Source organism: Malaya genurostris, chromosome 3, assembly GCF_030247185.1.
Source record: "Malaya genurostris strain Urasoe2022 chromosome 3, Malgen_1.1, whole genome shotgun sequence".
NCBI classification, from domain to species: Eukaryota; Metazoa; Arthropoda; class Insecta; order Diptera; family Culicidae; genus Malaya; species Malaya genurostris.
In genome coordinates this window covers 191971117-191998692 of record NC_080572.1, presented here as the reverse complement: position 1 = coordinate 191998692, position 27576 = coordinate 191971117, and the positions used below count along the sequence as shown (strand labels likewise).

General features: G+C 36.9%; 2 protein-coding genes across 11 annotated transcripts in view; both read left to right on the top strand.

The window, feature by feature from the left end:
- Window positions 1–27576, top strand: part of LOC131439125 (protein alan shepard) — a 553131-nt gene that overhangs the window by 20577 nt on the left and 504978 nt on the right. The gene's annotated exons all lie outside the window — the stretch shown is intronic.
- LOC131439127 (adult-specific cuticular protein ACP-20-like) lies at window positions 5603–8828 on the top strand. The gene is made up of 2 exons (XM_058609786.1): window positions 5603–6602; window positions 6673–8828. The coding sequence occupies exons 1-2, from the start codon at window positions 6444–6446 to the stop codon at window positions 7036–7038; spliced, it is 525 nt and encodes a 174-aa protein (XP_058465769.1). The 5' UTR covers window positions 5603–6443; the 3' UTR covers window positions 7039–8828.

Sequence of the window (27576 nt, the reverse complement as noted above, 5' to 3'; positions counted from 1 at the left end):
CAATGCGAAAACAGTTTTCTTTGCTGTCGTTGAACGGAAATTCAAAAGAAAAATATTATCTAGAAATTTATCTAACAGTTACTGTTTTTCTAGGATTGTGAATAGAACCTTAGCAAAGTTTTATTGCTGTGTACTGGATGCTGAAACCTATACTGAAGAGAATACATTAAGCTATCGAATTTCGCAAAAAATATCTCGTGTGGCCGGATTTACATTCAGGAAATGAATGAGCAGAAGAGTCTAGAATATTGTCTGTTACCTTTCTTCAAGCAACGCAATTGTTCCTCTCTGTTTTGTCAAGATTTGGCATCTTGCCATTACGGAAAGAAGCCATGTCATGAACAACCCTTTCTGTTTCAACAGACAATTATTAGTGTACAAAATTATTGCATGGCTGGTGCTACTGGCTCTACGAATCCTTCCAGATCGGGGTTCGAATATGTGACAACTGACTCGTAAGACCAGTCCCCTTTGCATTGAACCACCAAACCGGTCATTCTTTCCATGCATGTGTGTTATTTCCTAATATTATTCTTTTCAGTAAATATTTCAATATGGATAAAAAAAATTTCTTTCTGAGTATATTGTTTTAGCGTGCTACAGCATCTTCCTGGGCATAATTTTTGTATTAGGGTAACAACGAGGTTCGTGTCATTTTCCCGAAATACGAAACTATATTGACTGAAAATGATTATAAATTCAATATTCAACGTACTATCCATCAGTAGCCACTAATTTTTTCGATCTTTCTGACAATTGATGGATATCCTTTCTGAATAATTCGATCGTGAAATTTCCGAAATCGAAAAAAAATTGTTGATGCCAAAAGTCTTAGTCGAGATTTGTCCTCTCGAAAAAAAATTTTTTTTTGAGGAATATCGACTTTCTGGGACTTAACATTTTTCTGGGACTTAAAATTCCCAGTCCCAGAAAGTTAATTCTTTTCAAAAAAAATTTACGTTTTTATAAATCTATGGTGATTTTTCAAGATAGAAAATTTTCAAACCTTAACCGCCGCACAGTAGTCCAAAACTGGAAAAAGACGGGCAAAAGTCTGTACTGACTTTCACTGATTTTTAACAGCTAACGTGTCTTCGAAGAAGTTTTACGCTTCTTTTGAAAGTGGCACCTTAATTTTTGTTAAGGGGGTAGTCCAATTTCGAATAAAAATAATTTTTTTTCAAAAATTTTTTTTTCTATCTTGTTTTGAAGGAAAAAACATTTGAAGTATATTTGTTGAAGATATAAATAATGTAAAAGAAATAACTGTGAAGGAGTGAAACTAGTGACTATCAGTCTGGACGCGCGTAAACACGCATGGACTAGCTCATGCTTGCACGCGCAACTCAAGTGAATTTAGTTTACTTTTTGACAATTAATAATATTAGACATAATCTAAGTGGAACTCGATGCAGTTTTGCAAGTTTGTTTCATGCAAGTTTTAATTATTGAAAATCCGAAAAATTATTAAAAGTTAAACACATATTAAAAAAATAAAAAATAAAGTTTTCTGAACAAATTATGATAAAGTATTGTAAAAGTATAAACCTTTACAAACAGATTCCTTGTTTAAACGTGTAAATAAATTGAATTTTCGAGTAGCAACACGATTTTTAAGAAGAGATGTTGATCGTGCGACGCTCACTGCAAAAGTGAGTTACAGAAATAGTGACGCCCTCCGTTTATTAACCATTCATGGTTTCAGCATGGCCATAGTGAAAATGAATCACACGAATAGTACTCAAGATGTTCTCATTGGAAAATAAATTTGATTAGAAATATATTTTCCTATAAGTATTGTAAAAGTTTGCTGCATTACGTTGCATATTTCGCTTCGGCACAAGGTTTCCTAGGTAACTTTTCCAGAAAAGAACAAACCTTTTTCAGGAAAGATTAAACCTATGTATCTTTTACAAATTATGGGATTTTATATTTTCTACAATTATTCAAAACAAAGTATACATAAAAATAACTTAAAACAAGTTATGATTAGAAAACCAGTTTAAGGAGGTTTCCAAAATTCAATAACTAAAACTAATTTTGAAAAGGCCTAAAAAATGTTCCATCGAGTTCCACTTAGATTTTTTTATAGTATTGAACATATCTTTTCCTATAAATATTGCAAAAATCTGCTGCATAAAGTTGGATATTTCGCTTCGGTGCAAGGTTTTATCATAGGTGAAAAAAGGTAAAATGTTGTATAACTTTGCCAGGAAAGAACAAACCTATCGCTACCTTCAACAAATATATGGATTTTTTTATTTTTTACAATTATTCCAAACAAAGTATGCATAACAAAATAACTCGAAACAAGTCATGAATAAAAAACTGATTTTAAGGGGGTTGCCATAAAATCGTATAAATGTGTATATCAGAAACGGTGCGACCTAGACTTTCGGTATATTTGACAAAGTAAATTATTTTCAATAGTTCTAAAACTTTGTATAAGAAAAAAGATTTCTATCTCTTCAGAATAACATTTACGGTTATATTTTTTGTCAAACTAGGCCATGAACAATTAGGAATAGAATCAAATTACGCGGTATCTATTTGAAAATATTTTCCTAAAAGCAACTATATGCATTAAAAGAACGATATGGCATCTCCTGATTTATGTCCACGTTTTCATTGATTCGAACCACTGTGCGCCGGGCGCAACCCTTACCCATATCCGATTTCGCTGAAATTTAGCTTGGGGACTTTTTCCGATGTGATTAAACTTTTGAGTACTAGCGCTTTACGAAATTAGAGGTGGTCCCAAAATATTGGCACCCTTAGATATAATAGAGCGGTAAAAAACAACGTGTTTTGTCGGTTACGTCATTTATCTATATTATCTTCGGAACCAGAAGTCGCAGTCATTTGATATTCGAAATTAACCAATGGTTCATTACTAGCTTTCAAACGAGTCTAAGCTTGTTAAAATCGGTTCAGCCATCTCTGAGAAAATTGCGCGGTAAAAAAAACACGTTTTGTAGGTTACGTCACTTATACCATCATATCTCCGGAACCAAAAGTCTTAGCCATTTGATCTTAGAACTTGATTAGTGACCTAATAATAGCTTCAAAACGGGCATGGGTTTGTTAAAATTGGTTCATCAATCTCCGAGAAACTTGCGCGGTAAAAAAACTACGCGTTTTGTCGGTTACGTCACTTATATCATTATATCTCCGGGACCAGAGGTTACAGCTGTTTGATCTTCGAAGTTGATCAATGGCCCGATAGTAGCTTTTGAACGAGCCTAAGTTCTTCGAAAAGTGGACACACAATCTCGTCGAACTGAGTCGAATGGTATATAACACTATGGGTCTCCGAGCCTCCGTTCGATAGTCGGTTTTTCCAGCAATTCTAATACCTTTCTATAGAAAAAGGCAAAAAAACCTGTCTCATGTGCCGTTGGAGCAGTTGTTTACACGTGAAGAAACGGCGTTCAACTTTCGTTGGCTTCAAATCTTACGGCATCCAATTGCCTATTTTTCGGGTCATACCCATTGCTTTAGAATGTTGACAAAACTCAGTCAGCCGTTGAATAATTCCGAGTTATTTTGCAAGTTCTTCTTGCGTTTGCGACCTCTTCTTAAACTTTGGTGGCGCTCCGGTTTCGTATTCCAAATAACTTCCGACACGTACCCACGTGTACTACTGTGGACAAAAAGTAGTAAGACTTTTGAAGTGTTTTTAATTGGTACAAGTTGTTCAAAGAACGCGTTGACGACGAACGTCAAAAATCAAGGCAAAGTTGACAGTTTTCTTCTATTATCGAGGTGTGGTGCACTCCAAATTCGTAAAAAGTTTATTTACCTCGATAATGCACCGTTGCATACTGCATTGATTCTTCGTGATTTTTTCGCAAAAAATTCAATCAATATCGTTCTGCAACCACCGTATTCGCCTGATTTAGCTCGGTGTTACTTCTGGCTGTTCAGCAAACTCAAACGACCGCTTCGGGGAAGTCGTTTTGAGTCAATTGAAGACATCAAACGTGAATCGCTACGCGTATTGTAGGCTATTCCGAAAATTGAGTGTAACAACTGCTTCGAGGATTGGAAAATATTGTTAGCACAAGTGTATTGGGGCCGGGGTGGATTACTTTGAGGGGGACGAAACAGATATGGAAGAATAAATAAAGACTTTTAAAATTATGATCAAAGTCTTACTATTTTTTCACAGTGGTATATCTATCTAAATACGGTTGTTTCAATCAATCACTTTAATCGTCTTAAGATTGGTACTTCCATCCGTACCAAATAAATGGTTTGCCATACTGAAGAGGTGTGCAAAGATTCATACAATTCGAAGCAAGTCGAACCACATTTTGCCACCTTTTCCGTTATTAATTTCTTGATGTACTCAAATGCTAAATGCTTAAGGTACGCGAATGTTTTCATTTTATTTAGTTAAGAAAATTCTTTGAAAGATGGTACACGGAAAGACCGATATCAGCATTTTGGCGAAAAAATTAGTTGATTTTCTGATTTTATTTAGTTATTTTTTGAGACAACTAAAAAAATCTTACTTTTGCTAATTTAGATTTTTTAAATTTTTTTCCCTTAATAATAATAAAATAATTGTTGAAAGGGCTATTTTTTAGTTGAATTCACCAATTAAACGTGCTGTCATTTCTTAGCTAAGGCACACTTCATTTCCATTCAACCAATTTTTTAGTTGAATTAGAGAAATAAAACGTTGTTTTCAACCAACATAAATAGCTGAATTGGTTTCTGCAATTTGCAGCTATATGGCGCTCTGTCACCGAAAAAACGTTAACACCGTTATGGCTACTAGCCACTAGATGGCACACTACTGTCGAAAAAAATTTCAGTCGCGGTTGTCTTTTCTTTATTGGCAGGTATAAATACGATGTTGTATTGGAGAAAAAGACATAAACAAAACATCAACTTATTTTTGAAAATTTTTCTTCTAAGTCACTGTTTTCTTCATTCGACTTCGCGAAATCGACTATCTCACTGAAAACTTTAAGCACTCGGAAAACATAAACCGAATACATATACAATTAGAGTGCAACATTCGAGACTCACTTCACTGTTCCGCGTAAAAAACATTATTACGCACAATCGCTTCAAATGCGCACAAATTCTGAATAAATACACTTTCCACTAAGAGTTTACGTCATTTTTACATATCGATTTAGAAATTTATATATGGATATATCGTAACACATTCGAAAAACATCTAAACAATTTGCAAGCAGTTTCAACGAGACTGTCCTTTTTAGCTTTTTAATGGTTTGTTTTGCTTTGACACTTCTCATGAGTTTTTGGCTAATAAACTTGTTAATAAGACCAATTTAATTTTTGTTTTCTTTGTGCTGTCCTTCAGTAATAATGGTGATAGATAAATAGAAACAAATTTTCTGTTTTTAATAACAAAATTAGTTGTCAATGAGAATTTCGTGTTGGATTGAAATATTGCTGGTTTGTGTCCAGGATATTCGCCAACTAAACACATTCTCTAAATATAAGAGTGTTTTCCAGCAAAATAAATTCTCAATTTTAACTAATTTTTAAGTTATTTTAGAAATTCTGTTGTTAAAATCAACTAATTCAAAAACAGTAATACGAATTAGGCGCAGAACTAATTTCGGTCGTTCCGTGTACCAATACAATTTTGCTCTGGCAGACGAACGTGTGTGAAACTTAGTTCTTTCAACAGAAAAAGTAAATACTCTACCAACAGAAGTGAAATGTGTTTGCCAAATCGAGTTAGAACAAATATTACATTTTTTCTTCTGCAGAAATCAACTACTGAATATTCTCTGGGAATAATTATGGCAAAAAAACTGAAAGCAATAATCAATCATACATGCGGAATAAACTTTTCTATTCATGGTGAAATGCAACAACACCAATCGAAACCGATCATTTGATTGACAAAAAACCCCTGATGCCCTTGAGTAAGCTAGCGCTCACTGTGGAATCGAACGTGGTGGTGCGTTGGATCGAAGCCAAGTTGGTAGCAAAAACTGCACCAGAATTTCTGTTAGCTACACGCCAAAAAAAAAACGCAATCAGTCAGTCGTTCGACCAGCAAAGAAAAAACAAAATCACCGAGAACTTTTTCGATAGAGAGAGAGAGAACTTATGAATCTATAATGAGCCCTAGCGAAACCGATCGATGGCTCATCCTCAATCGGTCATGGTCCGTACAGTGCATGCATAGCTAGACTGATCCTGCTATGCTCTGTGAAAATGCTTGAACCCTCAAAACTTCCGGCTGCATGCATATGCAAACAAAAAACAAAATTGAGGGGTGGATTTACCTTCGAAAGAATGCACCCAGCACAATAGCCGAACGTTCGCTGCCAACCTTTGGACAACCGCATTCATTAGTATAAATAGTGCAGTCTAGTGAATGAAGGGACATCAGTAGCGTTTGAAAATTCTAACCGCAACCATTCAAGGTGGATAACCGTCGTCAGACAATGTTTCGCTTAACTATCGCTGTTGTGGCCCTTGTGGGTGCTGCCCTGGCATACGAGCATCATGGTTTTATCAGTGAGGTCAAACATATTCCATACAAGTATATCGGAGGAGGAGGTAGCGGTGGCGGCGATATCGGTGGAGGATTTGGCGGTTCGCAGGTATGCAAAAATTGGTCCAACCTTGAGAGTTGTACTAAACTCACACTATTCACTGTCGAACCGATTACAGGGCGGATTTGAAGAGGGCATCGGTTTGGGCGGAGGATTGCAGGGTGGCTCCTCCGGAGGGGGCGGTGAGGATTACTATTCCTATCCAAAGTACAAATACGAGTACGGAGTGAAGGATTACAAAACCGGAGACCACAAGAGCCAATGGGAAATGCGCGACGGTGACGTCGTCAAGGGGGAGTACACCCTGGATGAAGCCGACGGAACGAAGCGCATTGTCGAGTACTACGCCGACGGTAAGAACGGATTCGAAGCCAAGGTGAAGAACATCGGTCATGCCAGCGGCGGTGGACAGGAAGAGGGCGGACTGGGAGGCGGTTATCATGGCTATGGCTACAGTTACAGCAAACTGAAGAAATTCAATTAAACCGTATCCGCAACGATTTGACCAACCATGCGAAAGACTGAACCCGATTTCCATTTTCGACTTTGCTAGCGGGTCCCTGCTGGATTTAGACTTCTTTTTTTGTCGATTGCTATGTGTAACCAACTTTCGAATCAGCTGTGATCTGTACTTCCCCATGTGTACTATTTCTCAATAAAAGATGATACTTGAATACGGGGGTTTGGCAATATTTTCGTTTGGTTCGTTCCTGATGAGACTGTTTACAATTATAACAATTTGTACTGAATAAGTAGAAATATGATTCTAGTATTGATTCTAGATTACTGTACTCGGGTGGCATTTGGAACGGTTCTTGGCCTTCATGATGCACCATACTGTATCATCCAGCGGATTAAGATCGGGGCTGGATGGCGGCCATAAATCCTTCACCCCAATCAGAAGATGTTCCAACAATTATTTCTGAGTGCGGTTCGAGGTGTACTTAAGGGAGGCCGGGGTTAAGCCGGCCATTTTTTGGAAATTGTATAAAGCATTCGTTTCAACTAGGTTTTTACCTAAATGATCTATACTGTTGTGTAGCTTCTGCTACTTGCGGTTTAAAAAAATATGCATTAGTTTCCGCAAAAAGTCGCGATGAAGTGACCGTCCCTAAGTCTAAAATTTCAGAAATTGCAAGGCTAAACCGGACACTCTAAAGGCTGTGCCAGAAAGTATGGACGCACTTTGATTTCGCTGTAAATAATTCACAAGTGTTAGATATTCAAATTTTATTCGATATTTTTCTCAACATTTGCTACTTAGCCATTGTAGACTAGCTAGCGCACCTTCTTGCGAACGTTCCTCATTAAATTCCGTACAGACTTCTTGGCGACAAGTTTTGACACTTTTTTCCAATCTTTTTCGAACTATTGAATGGTTTCGGCTTCCGAGACATGTTTCCTAAGATGTGCCTTCGTTAATTCCCAAAATTCTTCAATTGGTCGAAGTTGTGGGCAATTTGGTGGATTCATGTCTTTTGGGACGAAAGTGACATTTTTGGTAGTATACCAACCTATCGTTGATTTCGAGTAGTGGCAAGAAGCAAGATCTGGCCAGAAGACAACAGGATCCTTTTTGCTTCGAATCATGGATAGAAGTCGTTTTTGTAAACATTCCGTGATGTATATTTCGCTGTTCATTGAAGCAGTGGTGATGAAGGGATTCGAAATCTTACCGCAGCTACAAATTGCTTGCAAGACCATAGCTTTCTTATCAAATTTTTCGACTTCAATCGATGTCTCGGACTGGTATAACACTTGCCCTTCTCGCACCGTAAAATATTGTGGTCCCGGCAAGGATTTGTAATCGAGTTTCACGTAGGTTTCGTCGTCCATGATTATGCAGTTCAAATTTCCAGCAAGAATCGTATTGTACAGCTTTCGAACCCTCGACCTGATCGATGCTTCTTGTTTCGGACTACGTTTTGGTTGTTTCTGCTTCTTCTATTCTTCCTACCATTTTTGCTATCTTTCTCAGTGACAGTCCGCAAACAAACTAATGAGAACGAATAAACAACTGCACAAGTGGTTAGAGAAGAGTGTAAACAATAGGACGCAGTCATTAAAGTTGACAGATTCTGAATCATTGCGAAATGGCAACGATTTTTGGTTGCGTCCATACTTTATGGGACAGTCTTTATGGGCCGAAATCGGACAGAAATTAAAAAACACTCATTACACCTAGGGTTTTATCCAATTATTTTATACAGTTGTGTAGCTTCAACTTTCAGCTACAATTCCCAATTTATATCTTGAAAACAAACATACATAATTTTTGTACCATGTCACACTAAAGTGACCAACTGAGAGAGTTGGCAGCACTGGGAGTTCGATGCGGTGCCTAAATATAACTCTCAAAAAAGTCTAATTTCACTGTGTATCAAACAAATTATTGTAAACAATTTGGTCGAAACAGTTATTTTGATTGATAGTGCAGTTGTGGCAAGTGTGTGTTGATTTGTGAAAAGTGTTAAAAGTTCTATTAATTGAATAATGCTGATTCGCGAAAATGTTCAAGCGATGAAAACTACGAATTTGCTGCCCAAAATTTAGGTATGTCAACCGATCGATGCGCCATCTGCATATCATTGTCGGTGTTATCAGATTGATGTTATCAGTTTTAAATGGAATATATTTAAATTTTACAATGCAATTGTATAATTCAAGCTGAAAATCTATAATTGGTCTGCAGCAAAGTAGTGGCGTGTCATCTCCTGTTGTTTACAGTAATGCGAATAGGAGAAGTAGGATACTGGTGAGATGAGGTTCGTTAGAGATATTTATTATTTTTAATAATTTACACTACCTTAAATTTCTCAGTACTAAAAACCAGGCTCGACTGAACTCCGTCGATGAGCGTAGCTTGAAAAATAATACTTGATTGCTCGGACACATTTATTCCCATGAAAACACCGATTTTCGAAAATCAACAAAAAAATTTTATAGATCACCCGTGAAAAAATAAACCATTGATGAACTCCCCGGTGAACGACCAAAATGGTTAAAGCCGGGGTAAAATAAATGATTTAAAAAAAAAAACCATTGATTTTCTGGCATAAACAATTGATTCACTATTAGATCTATGGGTTACAATACGTTTTATTGCATCTTGCCAAGATTTTTGCCTTTCTCATATAGAAAGGTTATGCAATCACTGTGAAAACCGACTTTTTAACCGAGGGCCGAGTGTCATATACCATTCGACTCAGTTCGTCGAGTACGCAAAATGTCTGTGTGTGTATGTGTGTGTGTATGTGCGTATGTGTGTATGTAACGTTTTTTTGCACTAAGTTTTCTCGGAGATGGCTGAACCGATTTTCACAAACTTAGATTCAAATGAAAGGTCTTGTGGTCCCATACAAAATTCCTGAATATTATTTGGATCCGACTTCCGGTTCCGGAATTATGGGGTGAAATGTGCAAAAAATTGTGAAAATAAGTGCACTAACTTTTCTCAGAGATGGCCAAATCGATTTCCACAAACTTAGATTCAAATGAAAGGTCTTGGGGTCCCATAAAAAATTCCTGAATATTATTTGGATCCGACTTCCGGTTCGGGAGTTGTGGGGTAAAATGTGCAAAAAAAAAAGAAAATATGTGTTCTAACTTTTCTCATAGATGGCGCGACCGATTTTCACAAACTTAGGTTCAAATAAAAGGTCCTGTAGTCCCATGCGTTATTCTTGAATTTCATGCGGATCCGACTTCCGGATCCGGAAATATAGGGTAAAGTTTGTTTAAAATTGTATACCATAACTAAAAATGGGTAAAAACCTTAAAAAAAATTCTAAATCGACCTCAAATCTTTTCCAATTTGATGGTATTTATCAGTAGACGGTCAAACAAACCGATTTCGGTTATTTTTTTTAGAATCGAAGAAATTTTTTTTTTGCCTTTCTCATATAGAAAGGTTATGCAATCACTGTGAAAACCGACTTTTGAACCGAGGCCCGGAGGGCCGAGTGTTATATACCATTCGACTCAGTTCGTCAAGTACGCAAAATGTCTGTGTGTGTGTGTGTATGTGTGTGTGTGTGTGTGTGTGTGTGTGTGTGTGTGTGTGTGTGTGTGTGTGTGTGTGTGTGTGTGTGTGTGTGTGTGTGTGTGTGTGCGTATGTGTGTATGTAACGTTTTTTTCACTAACTTTTCTCGGAGATGGCTGAACCGATTTTCACAAACTTAGATTCAAATGAAAGGTCTTGTGGTTCCATACGTAATTCCTGAATTTCATCAGGATCCGACTTTCGGGTCCGGAAATATAGGGTAAAGTGTGTTAAAAATTTTATACCATCACTGAAAAGAGCGAAAACCCGTAAAAAGTTTTCTAAATCGACCTCAAATCTTTTCCAATTGATAGTTTTTATCAGTAGACGGTCAAACAAATCTATTTCGGTTATTCTTTTAAGAATCGAAGAAAAATAATTTTGAAGAATACCACAGTATTATATATGATAGTATGATTGATATGAGAAAGGCATCATTACACCACTAGGTGGATTAAAACAGGTTTTTTCATTTCCGATTCAATACACTGAAGTCTTTTTTTATGCGAATTTACGTACCGCATTAAAAAAAACCGCATAAAAAAACCGCATAACTCTGAAAATTCGCATAAAAAAAACCGCATAACTCTGAAAATTCGCATAAAAAAAAACCGCATAACTCTGAAACTTCGCATAAAAAAAGACCGCAGAAGGGCAAACCGCATAACTCTGAAAATTCGCATAAAAAAAAACCGCGTAACTCTGAAACTTCGCATAAAAAAAAACCGCATAACTCTGAAAATTCGCATAAAAAAAGTCGCGTAAAAAAAAACCGCATAAAAAAAGACCGCATAAAAAAAGACCTCAGTGTATATTGTTTCTACGATTCTACAATTGAATTTATTTTTTACTTTTTTATTTATGACTTCTGGTCAGTCAGTAATTTTTTACTTTTTTCGGTATTTTAACGATATCAAACTAACTAGAGATTATAAGAGGAGAAAGAATATGAAATCATAGAGCCATAGTACTCAAGGAAGAGCAAGGATGTGAAGAATAAAGTGCGGAAAAGTGAGACGTGACAAGGGTCATTTAAGTAAGCAGAAGGCTTCTCGTATCTAAACTTTTACCTTCTACCAGAGGAGTCGAACTTAGGCATCTTAAAGATACGAGTCATCCGAGTCTCTGATATGTCAGAAAGTAAAGGCAAAGGTCGTTTGCCATTTACTGTCCGAACCGGCAAAAGTAAAGTTACGAGAAGTTGTCACATTCTGCCCACGACGGTTTCTCACACAATGTGTTTCATTGTGTTGATATTTTCTCATCTCTATACAGTTAGTTATAACACCGGAATGGAAGATTTGTCCGAAACTATTGCTTGAGTGCCTGGAGTTGTAGCGTATGGCTATGCGTCCCAGGGTGCAAGCGGCGCACGGACAGCGCTCCATTCATCGCTGTGTGTGATGGAATCCCATCAAATCTTTTTTACTTTTTACTTTTTTATTTATGACTTCTGGTCAGTCAGTAAATTTTTACTTTTTTCGGTATTTTAACGATATCAAACTAACTAGAGATTATAAGAGGAGAAAGAATATGCCTAAGTTCGACTCCTCTGGTAGAAGGTAAAAGTTTAGATACGAGAAGCCTTCTGCTTACTTAAATGACCCTTGTCACGTCTCACTTTTCCGCACTTTATTCTTCACATCCTTGCTCTTCCTTGAGTACTATGGCTCTATGATTTCATATTCTTTCTCCTCTTATAATCTCTAGTTAGTTTGATATCGTTAAAATACCGAAAAAAGTAAAAAATTACTGACTGACCAGAAGTCATAAATAAAAAAGTAAAAAGTAAAAAAGATTTGATGGGATTCCATCACACACAGCGATGAATGGAGCGCTGTCCGTGCGCCGCTTGCACCCTGGGACGCATAGCCATACGCTACAACTCCAGGCACTCAAGCAATAGTTTCGGACAAATCTTCCATTCCGGTGTTATAACTAACTGTATAGAGATGAGAAAATATCAACACAATGAAACACATTGTGTGAGAAACCGTCGTGGGCAGAATGTGACAACTTCTCGTAACTTTACTTTTGCCGGTTCGGACAGTAAATGGCAAACGACCTTTGCCTTTACTTTCTGACATATCAGAGACTCGGATGACTCGTATCTTTAAGATGCCTAAGTTCGACTCCTCTGGTAGAAGGTAAAAGTTTAGATACGAGAAGCCTTCTGCTTACTTAAATGACCCTTGTCACGTCTCACTTTTCCGCACTTTATTCTTCACATCCTTGCTCTTCCTTGAGTACTATGGCTCTATGATTTCATATTCTTTCTCCTCTTATAATCTCTAGTTAGTTTGATATCGTTAAAATACCGAAAAAAGTAAAAAATTACTGACTGACCAGAAGTCATAAATAAAAAAGTAAAAAGTAAAAAAGATTTGATGGGATTCCATCACACACAGCGATGAATGGAGCGCTGTCCGTGCGCCGCTTGCACCCTGGGACGCATAGCCATACGCTACAACTCCAGGCACTCAAGCAATAGTTTCGGACAAATCTTCCATTCCGGTGTTATAACTAACTGTATAGAGATGAGAAAATATCAACACAATGAAACACATTGTGTGAGAAACCGTCGTGGGCAGAATGTGACAACTTCTCGTAACTTTACTTTTGCCGGTTCGGACAGTAAATGGCAAACGACCTTTGCCTTTACTTTCTGACATATCAGAGACTCGGATGACTCGTATCTTTAAGATGCCTAAGTTCGACTCCTCTGGTAGAAGGTAAAAGTTTAGATACGAGAAGCCTTCTGCTTACTTAAATGACCCTTGTCACGTCTCACTTTTCCGCACTTTATTCTTCACATCCTTGCTCTTCCTTGAGTACTATGGCTCTATGATTTCATATTCTTTCTCCTCTTATAATCTCTAGTTAGTTTGATATCGTTAAAATACCGAAAAAAGTAAAAAATTACTGACTGACCAGAAGTCATAAATAAAAAAGTAAAAAGTAAAAAAGATTTGATGGGATTCCATCACACACAGCGATGAATGGAGCGCTGTCCGTGCGCCGCTTGCACCCTGGGACGCATAGCCATACGCTACAACTCCAGGCACTCAAGCAATAGTTTCGGACAAATCTTCCATTCCGGTGTTATAACTAACTGTATAGAGATGAGAAAATATCAACACAATGAAACACATTGTGTGAGAAACCGTCGTGGGCAGAATGTGACAACTTCTCGTAACTTTACTTTTGCCGGTTCGGACAGTAAATGGCAAACGACCTTTGCCTTTACTTTCTGACATATCAGAGACTCGGATGACTCGTATCTTTAAGATGCCTAAGTTCGACTCCTCTGGTAGAAGGTAAAAGTTTAGATACGAGAAGCCTTCTGCTTACTTAAATGACCCTTGTCACGTCTCACTTTTCCGCACTTTATTCTTCACATCCTTGCTCTTCCTTGAGTACTATGGCTCTATGATTTCATATTCTTTCTCCTCTTATAATCTCTAGTTAGTTTGATATCGTTAAAATACCGAAAAAAAGTAAAAAATTACTGACTGACCAGAAGTCATAAATAAAAAAGTAAAAAGTAAAAAAGATTTGATGGGATTCCATCACACACAGCGATGAATGGAGCGCTGTCCGTGCGCCGCTTGCACCCTGGGACGCATAGCCATACGCTACAACTCTAGGCACTCAAGCAATAGTTTCGGACAAATCTTCCATTCCGGTGTTATAACTAACTGTATAGAGATGAGAAAATATCAACACAATGAAACACATTGTGTGAGAAACCGTCGTGGGCAGAATGTGACAACTTCTCGTAACTTTACTTTTGCCGGTTCGGACAGTAAATGGCAAACGACCTTTGCCTTTACTTTCTGACATATCAGAGACTCGGATGACTCGTATCTTTAAGATGCCTAAGTTCGACTCCTCTGGTAGAAGGTAAAAGTTTAGATACGAGAAGCCTTCTGCTTACTTAAATGACCCTTGTCACGTCTCACTTTTCCGCACTTTATTCTTCACATCCTTGCTCTTCCTTGAGTACTATGGCTCTATGATTTCATATTCTTTCTCCTCTTATAATCTCTAGTTAGTTTGATATCGTTAAAATACCGAAAAAAGTAAAAAATTACTGACTGACCAGAAGTCATAAATAAAAAAGTAAAAAGTAAAAAAGATTTGATGGGATTCCATCACACACAGCGATGAATGGAGCGCTGTCCGTGCGCCGCTTGCACCCTGGGACGCATAGCCATACGCTACAACTCCAGGCACTCAAGCAATAGTTTCGGACAAATCTTCCATTCCGGTGTTATAACTAACTGTATAGAGATGAGAAAATATCAACACAATGAAACACATTGTGTGAGAAACCGTCGTGGGCAGAATGTGACAACTTCTCGTAACTTTACTTTTGCCGGTTCGGACAGTAAATGGCAAACGACCTTTGCCTTTACTTTCTGACATATCAGAGACTCGGATGACTCGTATCTTTAAGATGCCTAAGTTCGACTCCTCTGGTAGAAGGTAAAAGTTTAGATACGAGAAGCCTTCTGCTTACTTAAATGACCCTTGTCACGTCTCACTTTTCCGCACTTTATTCTTCACATCCTTGCTCTTCCTTGAGTACTATGGCTCTATGATTTCATATTCTTTCTCCTCTTATAATCTCTAGTTAGTTTGATATCGTTAAAATACCGAAAAAAGTAAAAAATTACTGACTGACCAGAAGTCATAAATAAAAAAGTAAAAAGTAAAAAAGATTTGATGGGATTCCATCACACACAGCGATGAATGGAGCGCTGTCCGTGCGCCGCTTGCACCCTGGGACGCATAGCCATACGCTACAACTCCAGGCACTCAAGCAATAGTTTCGGACAAATCTTCCATTCCGGTGTTATAACTAACTGTATAGAGATGAGAAAATATCAACACAATGAAACACATTGTGTGAGAAACCGTCGTGGGCAGAATGTGACAACTTCTCGTAACTTTACTTTTGCCGGTTCGGACAGTAAATGGCAAACGACCTTTGCCTTTACTTTCTGACATATCAGAGACTCGGATGACTCGTATCTTTAAGATGCCTAAGTTCGACTCCTCTGGTAGAAGGTAAAAGTTTAGATACGAGAAGCCTTCTGCTTACTTAAATGACCCTTGTCACGTCTCACTTTTCCGCACTTTATTCTTCACATCCTTGCTCTTCCTTGAGTACTATGGCTCTATGATTTCATATTCTTTCTCCTCTTATAATCTCTAGTTAGTTTGATATCGTTAAAATACCGAAAAAAAGTAAAAAATTACTGACTGACCAGAAGTCATAAATAAAAAAGTAAAAAGTAAAAAAGATTTGATGGGATTCCATCACACACAGCGATGAATGGAGCGCTGTCCGTGCGCCGCTTGCACCCTGGGACGCATAGCCATACGCTACAACTCTAGGCACTCAAGCAATAGTTTCGGACAAATCTTCCATTCCGGTGTTATAACTAACTGTATAGAGATGAGAAAATATCAACACAATGAAACACATTGTGTGAGAAACCGTCGTGGGCAGAATGTGACAACTTCTCGTAACTTTACTTTTGCCGGTTCGGACAGTAAATGGCAAACGACCTTTGCCTTTACTTTCTGACATATCAGAGACTCGGATGACTCGTATCTTTAAGATGCCTAAGTTCGACTCCTCTGGTAGAAGGTAAAAGTTTAGATACGAGAAGCCTTCTGCTTACTTAAATGACCCTTGTCACGTCTCACTTTTCCGCACTTTATTCTTCACATCCTTGCTCTTCCTTGAGTACTATGGCTCTATGATTTCATATTCTTTCTCCTCTTATAATCTCTAGTTAGTTTGATATCGTTAAAATACCGAAAAAAGTAAAAAATTACTGACTGACCAGAAGTCATAAATAAAAAAGTAAAAAGTAAAAAAGATTTGATGGGATTCCATCACACACAGCGATGAATGGAGCGCTGTCCGTGCGCCGCTTGCACCCTGGGACGCATAGCCATACGCTACAACTCCAGGCACTCAAGCAATAGTTTCGGACAAATCTTCCATTCCGGTGTTATAACTAACTGTATAGAGATGAGAAAATATCAACACAATGAAACACATTGTGTGAGAAACCGTCGTGGGCAGAATGTGACAACTTCTCGTAACTTTACTTTTGCCGGTTCGGACAGTAAATGGCAAACGACCTTTGCCTTTACTTTCTGACATATCAGAGACTCGGATGACTCGTATCTTTAAGATGCCTAAGTTCGACTCCTCTGGTAGAAGGTAAAAGTTTAGATACGAGAAGCCTTCTGCTTACTTAAATGACCCTTGTCACGTCTCACTTTTCCGCACTTTATTCTTCACATCCTTGCTCTTCCTTGAGTACTATGGCTCTATGATTTCATATTCTTTCTCCTCTTATAATCTCTAGTTAGTTTGATATCGTTAAAATACCGAAAAAAATTGAATTTATTGTACACGTTGTGTGTCCGTGGTTGTCGTATGTTCGAGCCTTGACCTGGAAGGATTCGTAGTGTCAGTAGAATCGTAGCACCAGCCATGCAATGGTTCTGTACACTCTGAATCGACTGCGAAGTCTGTTGAAACAGAAGGTCAAATTCCACTACAGGAATGTAATACCAACTCGAATAAAAAATATTGTAGAAAAACAATACGATATGCTGTTACAAAACCTTTCACAATTTTGCTTTGATCATTGAAAAAAATTTTGTGTATTGTTATACACCATTCAATTAATTGTGAACATGCTTTTTACAATAGCATGTATAGGTTGTTAAGTATCGTAACAATTCAAATCATAAAATTTTCTCATGCATGTTTTCTTGGAAAACACTCAAATGTACAGTTTGCATATGGTTTGAAACACCACGTGTACAATAAATTCAATTGTAGAATCGAAGAAACAATAATCTTCGATTCGTTTGAAATAAAAAATATTTTGTCAAGATATTATCAAATAGATTGTAAGCTATAGATTTAATTGTGAATCAATTGTTTTTGTTGTAAAATTAATGGTTTATTTTTTTACGGGAAGGCTTTTTGTGTTTCAAGCAATATGCAAACTGTACGTTTGATTGTTTTTAAAGAAAACATGTAGGAGAAAATTTTATGATTTGAATTGTTACGATACTTAACAACCTATACATTCTATTGTAAAAAGCATGTTCACAAATAATTGAAGAGTGTATAATTGAATAGTGTATAACAATACATTAAAATTTTGTTCAATGGTCAAAGCAAAATTGTGGAAGGTTTTGGAACAGCAAATCGTATTGTTTTTCTACTATATTTTTTATTCGGGCACCTCCCGAATAAAAAATATTGTTGAAAAACAATATGATTTGCTGTTACAAAACCTGCCACAATTTTGCTTTGACCATTGAAAAATATTTTAATGTATTGTTATACACTATTCAATCAATTGTGGAAATGCTTTTTACAATAGAATGTATAGGTTGTTAAGTATCGTAACAATTCAAATCATGAAGTTTTCTCATACATGTTTTCTTGGAAAACAATCAAATGTACAGTTTCCATATTGTTTAAAACATCACGTGTACAATAAATTCAATTGTAGAATCGTAGGAACAATACATTGAATCGTTGGAAATGAAAAAAATCTTGTCAAGATACAATAAAATGTATTGTAACCCATATATCTAATTGCGAATCAATTGTTTATGCTGTAAAATCAATGGTTTATTTTTTTACGGGCTCTCCAACTGTCATTAATATTCATTAGTTCCCGTAAAAAAATAAACCATTGATTGTACAGCATAAACAATTGATTCACAATTAGATATATGGGTTACAATACATTTTATTGTATCTTGACAAGACTTTTTTCATTTCCAACGATTCAATATATTGTTTCTACGATTCTACAATTGAATTTATTGTACACGTGCTGTTTCAAACAACATGCAAACTGTACATTTTATTGTTTTCCAAGAAAAAAATGTATGAGAAAACTTTATGATTTGAATTGTTACGATACTTAACCACCTATACATTCTATTGTAAAAAGCATTTTCACAGTTAATTGAATAGTGTTTAACAATACATTAAAATATTTTTCAACGGTCAAAGCATAGTTGTGGCAGGTTTTGTAATAGCAAATCGTATTGTTTTTCTACAATATTTTTTATTCGGGTTTCCTTGTGAGTTACCGTTTTTCGTGGTATGATATGAAAAAAAAACCTGTTTTAATCCACCGAGTGATGTAATGATGCCTTTCTCATATCAGTCATACTATCTGTGGTAATCTTCAAAATTTTTTTTTGGATTCTTGACGAAATAACCGGAATCGCTTTGTTTGGCCGTCTACTAATAATGACTACCGATTGAAGTAGTTTTGATGTCGATTTTGATTTTTTACGTATTTTGTTTCTCCCCTTTAGGTGATGGTATAAAATTTTAAACACACTTCACCCTATAATTCCGGAGCCGGAAGTAGGATCCGGATAAAATTTAGGAATTCCGTTCATTTGAATCTAAGTTTGTGAAAATCGGTTAAACCATCGCTGAGTGAGACCCATTTGGAGAAATATGACTTCTATTTACGGTCATGTCATATACTATTCGACTCAGCTTGATGAACTGAGCAAATGTCTGTGTGTGCGTGTGTGTGTCTGTATGTGTGTGTATGTAACAAAAATGTGCACTCGATTTTCTCGGAGATGGATGGACCGAAGTTTCACAAACTTAGATTCAAGTGAAAGGTGTCTTGGTCACATAGGCTGCTATTGAATTTTACTTCTCACAGATCCCTAATCCAATTTTCACAAGCGTAGGTTCAAATAAAAGGTTATACAACCCCATATAATCCTACTAAATTTCATCTGGGTACGGCTTCCGGTTCACAAACTTAGATTCAAATGAAAGGTGTCTTGGTCCCATAGGGTGCTATTGAATTACCCGGATCGAACTTCCGGTTCGGGAGTACCCGATCAGACGCACATAACAAAATCATAACACAAGTATATCAACAGTTGATATGTATAACAATTTGTGTTATTTTGAGATATCTAACAAATGAAAACAGTTAAAAGTTAAAATTTATGATAACAAAATAATAACAAAATCAGTTATGATGTTTTATTTTCATTTGCTAGACTCATGATAAAATTAATTAATTGTAGAAATAAGTTCTTCCGTTGCTTCATATCGAAATATGATGATCAGAATTTCAAAGAACTAAAAAAAGAAACCAAATCACTAAATAAATTATTCATTTTCTGTGATATAATTTTTCTGTGTTAAATTTGCTATCTAAATTATTACAATATCAATTTATTAGTTATATCAAATTCAATAATAGTTATTATACAAACGTTTCGAAATCTGTTATGATTTTGTTCCCGCTAGAGTCTTTTTTGTTATGATTTTTGTTATTTTAGCAGCTTATCAGCCAAAAATATTTCAAAATTTGTTACAAAATATTTTTGAAATAAATTATTCCAGTTGTTATAATTCTGTTATTACCATCTGATCGGGCAACGGGGTAAAATGTGAAAAAAAGAAAAAAAAAGTGCACTCGATTTTCGCAGAGATCACTCAACCGATTTTCTTAACCTAAGATCTAATTAAAGACCTTGTAGTCTCATAGTTTGCTATTCAATTTCGTCTGGATCCGACTTTCGGTTCGGGAGTTATGAAAAAATTGTGCAAAATGAACTAAAATCATGCAGTCTATTTTCTCAGAAACCGCTTATCCAATGTTCATATACTTAGATTCAAATAGAAGGTCTCACGGTGCCATACAAAATTCCTGAATTTCATCCGGATGCGACTTCCGGTTCCAGAGTTCTAGGGTAAAATGTGTTAAATATTGTACACCGTCACTTAAACCGGTGATGCTGGCTATCCTGGTTCTCGGCTTTCGATTAAGGACGGGAGAAATTTGTCATATGCTCAAAAGTGGATCTCACACACTTTTCTCAGAGTTTGCAAAACCGATATTTCCAATCTTAGGGTCAAAATTTGAATAAAAACTAGTAGAGTTTGTACGTCATGTTAGTAGATGGTCGTACGAACCGACTTAGATTATACCGGTATATATAGCCTATAACTTCTGCTTAGACAAAATTTTGGCAGAAGCTCAAGATTTCGAATTATAACTGTTTAATAATAATGTTGCACACATACGCCCTTTTGTAAAATTAGTCTTGAGTGAAAAAAATCTCTGGACCAGTGAAAAATACTTCGTTTGCCATACCGATCACACACAGAAAAAAATTATGAATTTTACATGTGACATAAACCTTCAAACGATATAATTCATAACTACTTGATTTTTCAAATGACGCAATATTCCACGCGCACAAAATTTTACACTCTTCGACTGTAATTTGCGCTCAGCTACCAATTACCGCAGTATGGATTTATATGTATTAATTATTCAATAAGCTCATAAGTGCTTCTGTGGTTCAGTCGATTAATCGATGTGCTTTGTGATCTGATGTTTCTGATCTGATCTGATGTTGCTATCGATCCTTTGTTTTTTATTTCATTCGAGTTCAAGCCATGTAGTTTTCAAATCACACAATTTTACACTTTATTGAATATAAGTTCCTGTGAAATATGACGCTCCACTTATGTGCATCTCATAAGATGTAAAATCACAAAATTTTTTCGAACTGTGCATGCAAAGTTTCATGCCAATCGAAGGGAGTCGTGCCAACAGCCAGCAGATTCCGCATGGAATTGCTCCATAGCATTATAAGTAGAATCCGACCAAAATATATGCAATCTTTCATATTGAATCGATTACCTGTTTGTAAAATTAATAAACTTGTACGTTTGCTTATTCCCGAACACTTAAAAAAATCCCTGTGATTTTACATCTTATTAGATGCACATAAATGGAGCGTCGCAGTTCACGCAAATTTACGTCGAAGAACATTTAATATTGTGTCTAAGACTCCATGACATAAAATTCATTGAAATAAAAAAAAAATACTGATAGCAACCGCCGCGACTTGAACCGAGAGTCATTTGATCGTAAGTACGTCTGTTAATCGACTGAGCCACAGAAGCATGCATCTGCTTGGCAGGTAAAAGGTGCATTTAAATTTATACAGTCGAACCTGCCAGCAGAACGCAAGTTACAGTCGAAACCAGTAAAATTCAAGCACATCTAACATTAAGTCATTAAAAATGAGATTTTCCGTCATTTGACAAATTAGGTCTTTATGAATTACATCGTATGAGGGATTCAGTCACATGTAAAATTCAAAATTTTTTAGAGTGCGACCAAAAGAAAAGGAGGCTTACAATTTTTCTTACATCAAAAAATCACAAATCAAATTATCAATCGAAGCTTTTACCACATACCATACCATAAAGAATTCCGTGATATTAAAAAAACAGCCCTTCTTAGTGAAAGTTTTCTGCGATTTCAGCCGTTGTTCCAGTTCCTACGGAAATGCACGCGCAGTGGCCCCATGTTCGAGGGATTTTCCCATATCCATAGGACAACTATGAGATGGGAGAACGGTCGTACCAACCTATGAAAAGAATAATTAAACTATTCTAATCGGTCCGGTTTACGCCGTCTAAATTCAACCCAATTCATATTTAAAATCCCCTTCGCCGTACCATAGTGGCGGCAATGAATAGACCAAAGCAGGAAATCTATATGCCAAAATCTAAACTACCCACATCCAGTGCCCATCCGAAGTCAGGGTAGTGGCCGGGGCAGGCCGGTTGTGTGCCGACTGATTTGGAGCTGGAAAATTACACTAGGAAATGGAGGGAATGTTCCAGCATCCTTACTACAAACCGAACGAACTATCACGCAGTTGGGCTGCTGCCTGGGCCTGACTCGTGCACAACGATTGTCATACCGATGTGTACTTATTTAAACGTCTCTATGGTACTATTGAGATCTGAACAGCTTTTCAGCATCATCATTGCTAGAGCCACCGTCAGTTGCATCCCTTTTACTGCAAAAGGAATTTACGAATGTTGTCGTCATCATCATCATCATCATCATCGAAACGGGACGGGTTGTCGAGAGAGGCAGACAGAGAGTTCGGGGTGGGTCGAACAATGGCATATCTCTCTGGTGCAGTTAAACGAAAACATTACAAAAGATTGCAGCATTTGAATAGGCCAAAATGTATTAGTAGTAATCGGTTACTACAAGCTATTAAAACTACTGTAACGGAAGGCTTAATTTCCTGTTTAACGCAGGGTACCCTAGGCGCGGTTCGACATGGTAAGTCGTATCGACTGTTTGCTTGGTACACGTGCGTCGAAATTGGAGAATCCTACACGTCCTTTGCAGTTAGTTGCGCCCCGCAATGTGGCACAAAATGGGGAACGTGTTAGGAAGTGAGGAATGAGCTTTTAGAGCAATCCTTTGCTGTAAGCTAAACATCTCATGGCTACTTGAAAACCTGGGTAGCATCTCAAGCACATCCACTTTCCTCATCCGACAATATTATAACGAACGGGAATGTACAGGGTGCAAACAAAAAGATGTTTGCACGACAAATCCTCGTGGGATGTCGTTTCGTCAAGGTGAACATTTGGGCACACCGATATTGTCGCCGGATCCTGTATACCATGAGAGACCCTATATCTGAATGTTCGAGCCAGTTGTAGTTTTCGTTGATGGCCCATCCCCGTTGTCACCCGCTCGTTGGTGGCTTCGAATGGTGCCACAAGCACATTGCCGCATAACTACCAACCGGAGCGGATATTGGATGAATTTCGGCTGCCGGATGTGGATTCTCTTTGTGCGTGAGCGCTGAGATGATGGTCCACAGTCGCCGCCATGATTTGGCTTCGGTATTTGTTTTTGTCCTATTTATCGTTGTGTTCACTTGGTTGCAAATTGCGGAGGTTCCGATGGTGGTGAGTGTTCGTCCCCGGATGGCCGTAGTGCGACTCGGTGAAACTATAAGCTGTGAAGAAAAATATTCACAAACATATAGTTTGTGAGCATAGATAGTGAGTTGCTAACATCTTTACACATATCCTACGGAAGATAAACATAGCCAACGAGAGGTTTGTTTGTTTTGGCACCAGATTCGAATTCTTAGTTTGGTGTGAAAATTATGGTCTAGTTTCTGCTAATTGGTATTTGTGTAGACGTTGTGTTTATTTGGACAGACTCTAATTCATACATAAATGGAACTTTGGAACTAGATTGTTATAGCAAAACAACTCGTACTAAAAATCAAAAGATAGTAGCGATTAAAGCTTTAGATATATAAAATTGTAAATACAAAGCTTCTAAACTAGCGTTACAGAATATACATTGACTCTAAAATACTTATCGCGACGATTTATTATTTAAAAACATAAGAACTTTTAATACTTGTATTTTTGCGACTTGTGTGAAAATTAATGAAAATAATTTGTGTAAGAGCTTATAATATTATTAGGTTTTTTGAAAATAAGTTGTCAAATAAACTCAAAATAAATGAACTGATGTGCCGAACCAAAATGTTTTTTTCGTTTACGTCCAAGACTTCAGAAAAGACATTGCGTTGTGGTGCAATAGTCTAGAAGTCAGGCAAACTTTGCATCTGCTTAGCGGTTTAAGGGGGTCAGCTAGTGAGATGGGCAGTTTTAAGGCATATTTTAAGGATTTTTTTTCTTAAATATCGCTGAAACAAAATAATGGATATATTTCATTACGAATATACGAATACCAAGGGAAAAAAAAGTTACGCGGACTATCAAGGGGGTAAAAAAGTTAGAACACTAATTTTGACTAAGCTGGGATATAGTCTCAACTGCTATTGAACCGATTTCACAAATTTGAGTTTTCTTAAAGAATGTAAACCAACGTCTTTTGAAAAAAAATCTAGGAATGCTTACTTTGGAGATCATATCTCCGCTATCAGTAGCTCGATTTTAAAAATTGCACCATCATTAGACAAATACATCTCTCAGAAAGTAATGGGAATTGAATATTTCCCAGTTCAAAATATCAAACAAAAGTTTTGATCAAAAACGTAACCGAAAGTCCAAGAATAATTAATAGGAAACTTCGTATTCTTGACATATCATTGAATTTATAGCTATGACATATAGCCAAGTCTTGGCATTACATTCCTTTTGTTTAATTTGGGCTTTCTGTTTCAGCAGACTTCGCAGCCGATTCTTAGCGTACAGAGTTATGGCATGGCTAGTACTACGATCCTACTGACACTATGAATCCTTCCAGTTCGGGGCTCGAACATATGACAACTGGCTTGTAAGACCAGCGCCGTATGCATTGAACCGCCAACTCGGGTTTGGTGATGATATATGTATATATTACCATTTGAGACCAGCTATAATTTTCAGAAGAAAATGACTTCAAATTTACCACAACAAAACAAATGATTTGATTTTTTCACGGGTATTTCAGAATCTTGAATCTTAGAGTGATAGGTAAAACTTGTAGCAGTAAATAGAGACTATAAAAAATTGATGTTTTCACAATTTGGAGTCTTATGTCGTTTTCGCTTGATGCCAAACCTAACCCAGTTTTCACTCTAACTGCTGTCAAACCGTTTGTTTGAAGCCAGTATCGAAACTAGTTTCAACGTTGTTGAACTGAAAATCGAGTCAGTTTCGAACCTGGTTCTTATATCAGGTTTGCTCAAACCCTCGTTGCTAAGTGCGAAATCAAAACTTGAACTGATGTTCAAGTAGTTTGATGAAACTACCCTTTGTCAGTTTCAGTTTTCTCAAGCGAAAACGACATTAGATTATCCGGTACTATGCGAAGAATGTATATCAAACATCTAAGAGTTTTGCTATACCGATACCGATTGACTTTGATGCCATCGAAAATGTTTATAAATCAATAGAAATCAAGAGCAGGATTACTTTCATCGAAGGTTGAAAACTGTCCAAACCAAGTAGAAAACTACCCAAACCAAGTTGGCCGAACGAAGTTGTGTGCTAGATATCCGGAAACTCCGAAATTGAGAAAAAATCGATTTCTCAGACAATTAAAACGATTTTCACAAGCTTAGAATCAAATGAAAGGTCTTATGATCCCAACGCTTGCTATTGAATTTCATTTGGATCCAACTTCCGGTTCCGGAGTTATAGGGAAGTATGTGAAAATTAAGAATAAAATGCGCACTCAATTTTCTCGCAAATGGCTTAACCGGTTTTCACAAACTGAGATTCAAACAAAAGGTCTTGAAACTATACAATATTTTCTAGAACATATTATCCGGATTCGACTTCTGGTTTCAGAACTAGAGCTTGAGCGACCACACTTAGTTGCTACTCCGTGACTGATCGGGATTAGCTGAAATTGTACAGAGAATTCCTAGATGATCAGACCTGGGACTGGTAAATCATTCTCCAATGTACATCTTCTGGCAACTTCAGAATTCATTGATCGGTACCGGCGTCGGCCAAGCCCGAACGTAGATGGACTAAGGACTGGGAAGGGATGTTAGTCCAACACTTGTTGTCACTAGAGGCCGTATATACTACTGCGCACTCCACAAGTGTCACGGGAGAAGGATATTTGTTAGTATAAATTTCAGTAATGGTAGTATTCGCGCGCGACTCAGTATGTTCCGGTTCCAATATGCTCGGATGCACCACTAAACTCGCAAACTTCCCGAGTGAGCGTTTCAACGATATTCGATACTGAAGTCTCGGGAAGTCCTGATTCACAGTTCTTATTCGTGGAAACTGAAGGAAAATTTAAAATACTATTGCGTAACGAATAAAAACTTCCTTATTATTTTAAATGGAATTATCTGCTACAATATAAACGAGTGAATAGGATTTAGACAAAGCAGTTCATTTTTAATCACCAAACACTTATTTGCGGTGAAAAATGTTTAATTGGTGGTTGATCTGGGTAGCCGGCTACCGAGAAAAAATATTAATTTATCAAACAAACAAATATTTTCCTACTATTTATTCAATATACCAATTTATGTTGTCCCTGTTATTAACATTGTAATATTAACGGATCTTCGCAATAGTTGATTTTTATCATTCAATTTATAATCTTGAAAGACAAGTAATAACATAGAAGAAGAAAAAAGACCACATAAAACTTTCCTCAGAAGATAGCCAGAAATTGATAAGATGAATGTAGTTTAATGCAGAGATAATTTAGTGAAATACACTGAAGTCTTTTTTTTTATGCGAATGTACGTACCGCATAAAAAAAACCGCATAAAAAAACCGCATAACTCTGAAAATTCGCATAAAAAAACCGCATAACTCTGAAACTTCGCATAAAAAACCGCACAACTAATTCGCATAAAAAAAGACCTCAGTGTAGAGTAATCAGATGTGAACGTTGAAAAAATCTGATAACTGAAGGGGAAAGGAAACTTCTGCAATTGTCGCCTTTTACGACATGGAAGCAGGAACCCAGTGGATCTATTCTTGGTTAAGTTTTTTTCGTCGGATTCCACACGGCATCTAGACTGGTATTGTCCCTTTCTCCGGACTTTTAGGTACTATCAATCTCCTTGTGAACCCCAGCCCCTTCGACGTCTGGTTTCGAAACAAGAGTACAATAAGTGTAAAATTTACAATTTCATGAGTATTTTTTCACAAACGAAGTCTTAATCCCATAAAACTAACTGATAAATTCTTCTAGTTTGCAGAAGGTAGTGAAGAAAAACTCCAAAAGTAGAACTCACCTTGATTTCTCAGCGATGCTAGTACCGATTTTCATAAATCTTGATTCAAATTGAAGCACATATTATCTCAAAATCTACTGTGAAATTACATTCGGATATGACTTCCGGGTCTGCAATTAAAGGGCGATTAGCTTTAAAAACCGCAATATAAAATAACGACACAAAACCAGTACGCATCGGTACGAGCTGGCACGGAAGAAGAAAACACAACTCACCTTCACAAATAATGCACACAACGGGCTTTGTTCAATTTCGTACACGCTATCAAGAAAACGAAAACCAACACCTAAACGGATTACTTACTCATTTTGCTCAGATATAGTGTGATCGATTTTCATAAACTTAGGTTCTTATGATCCCATACA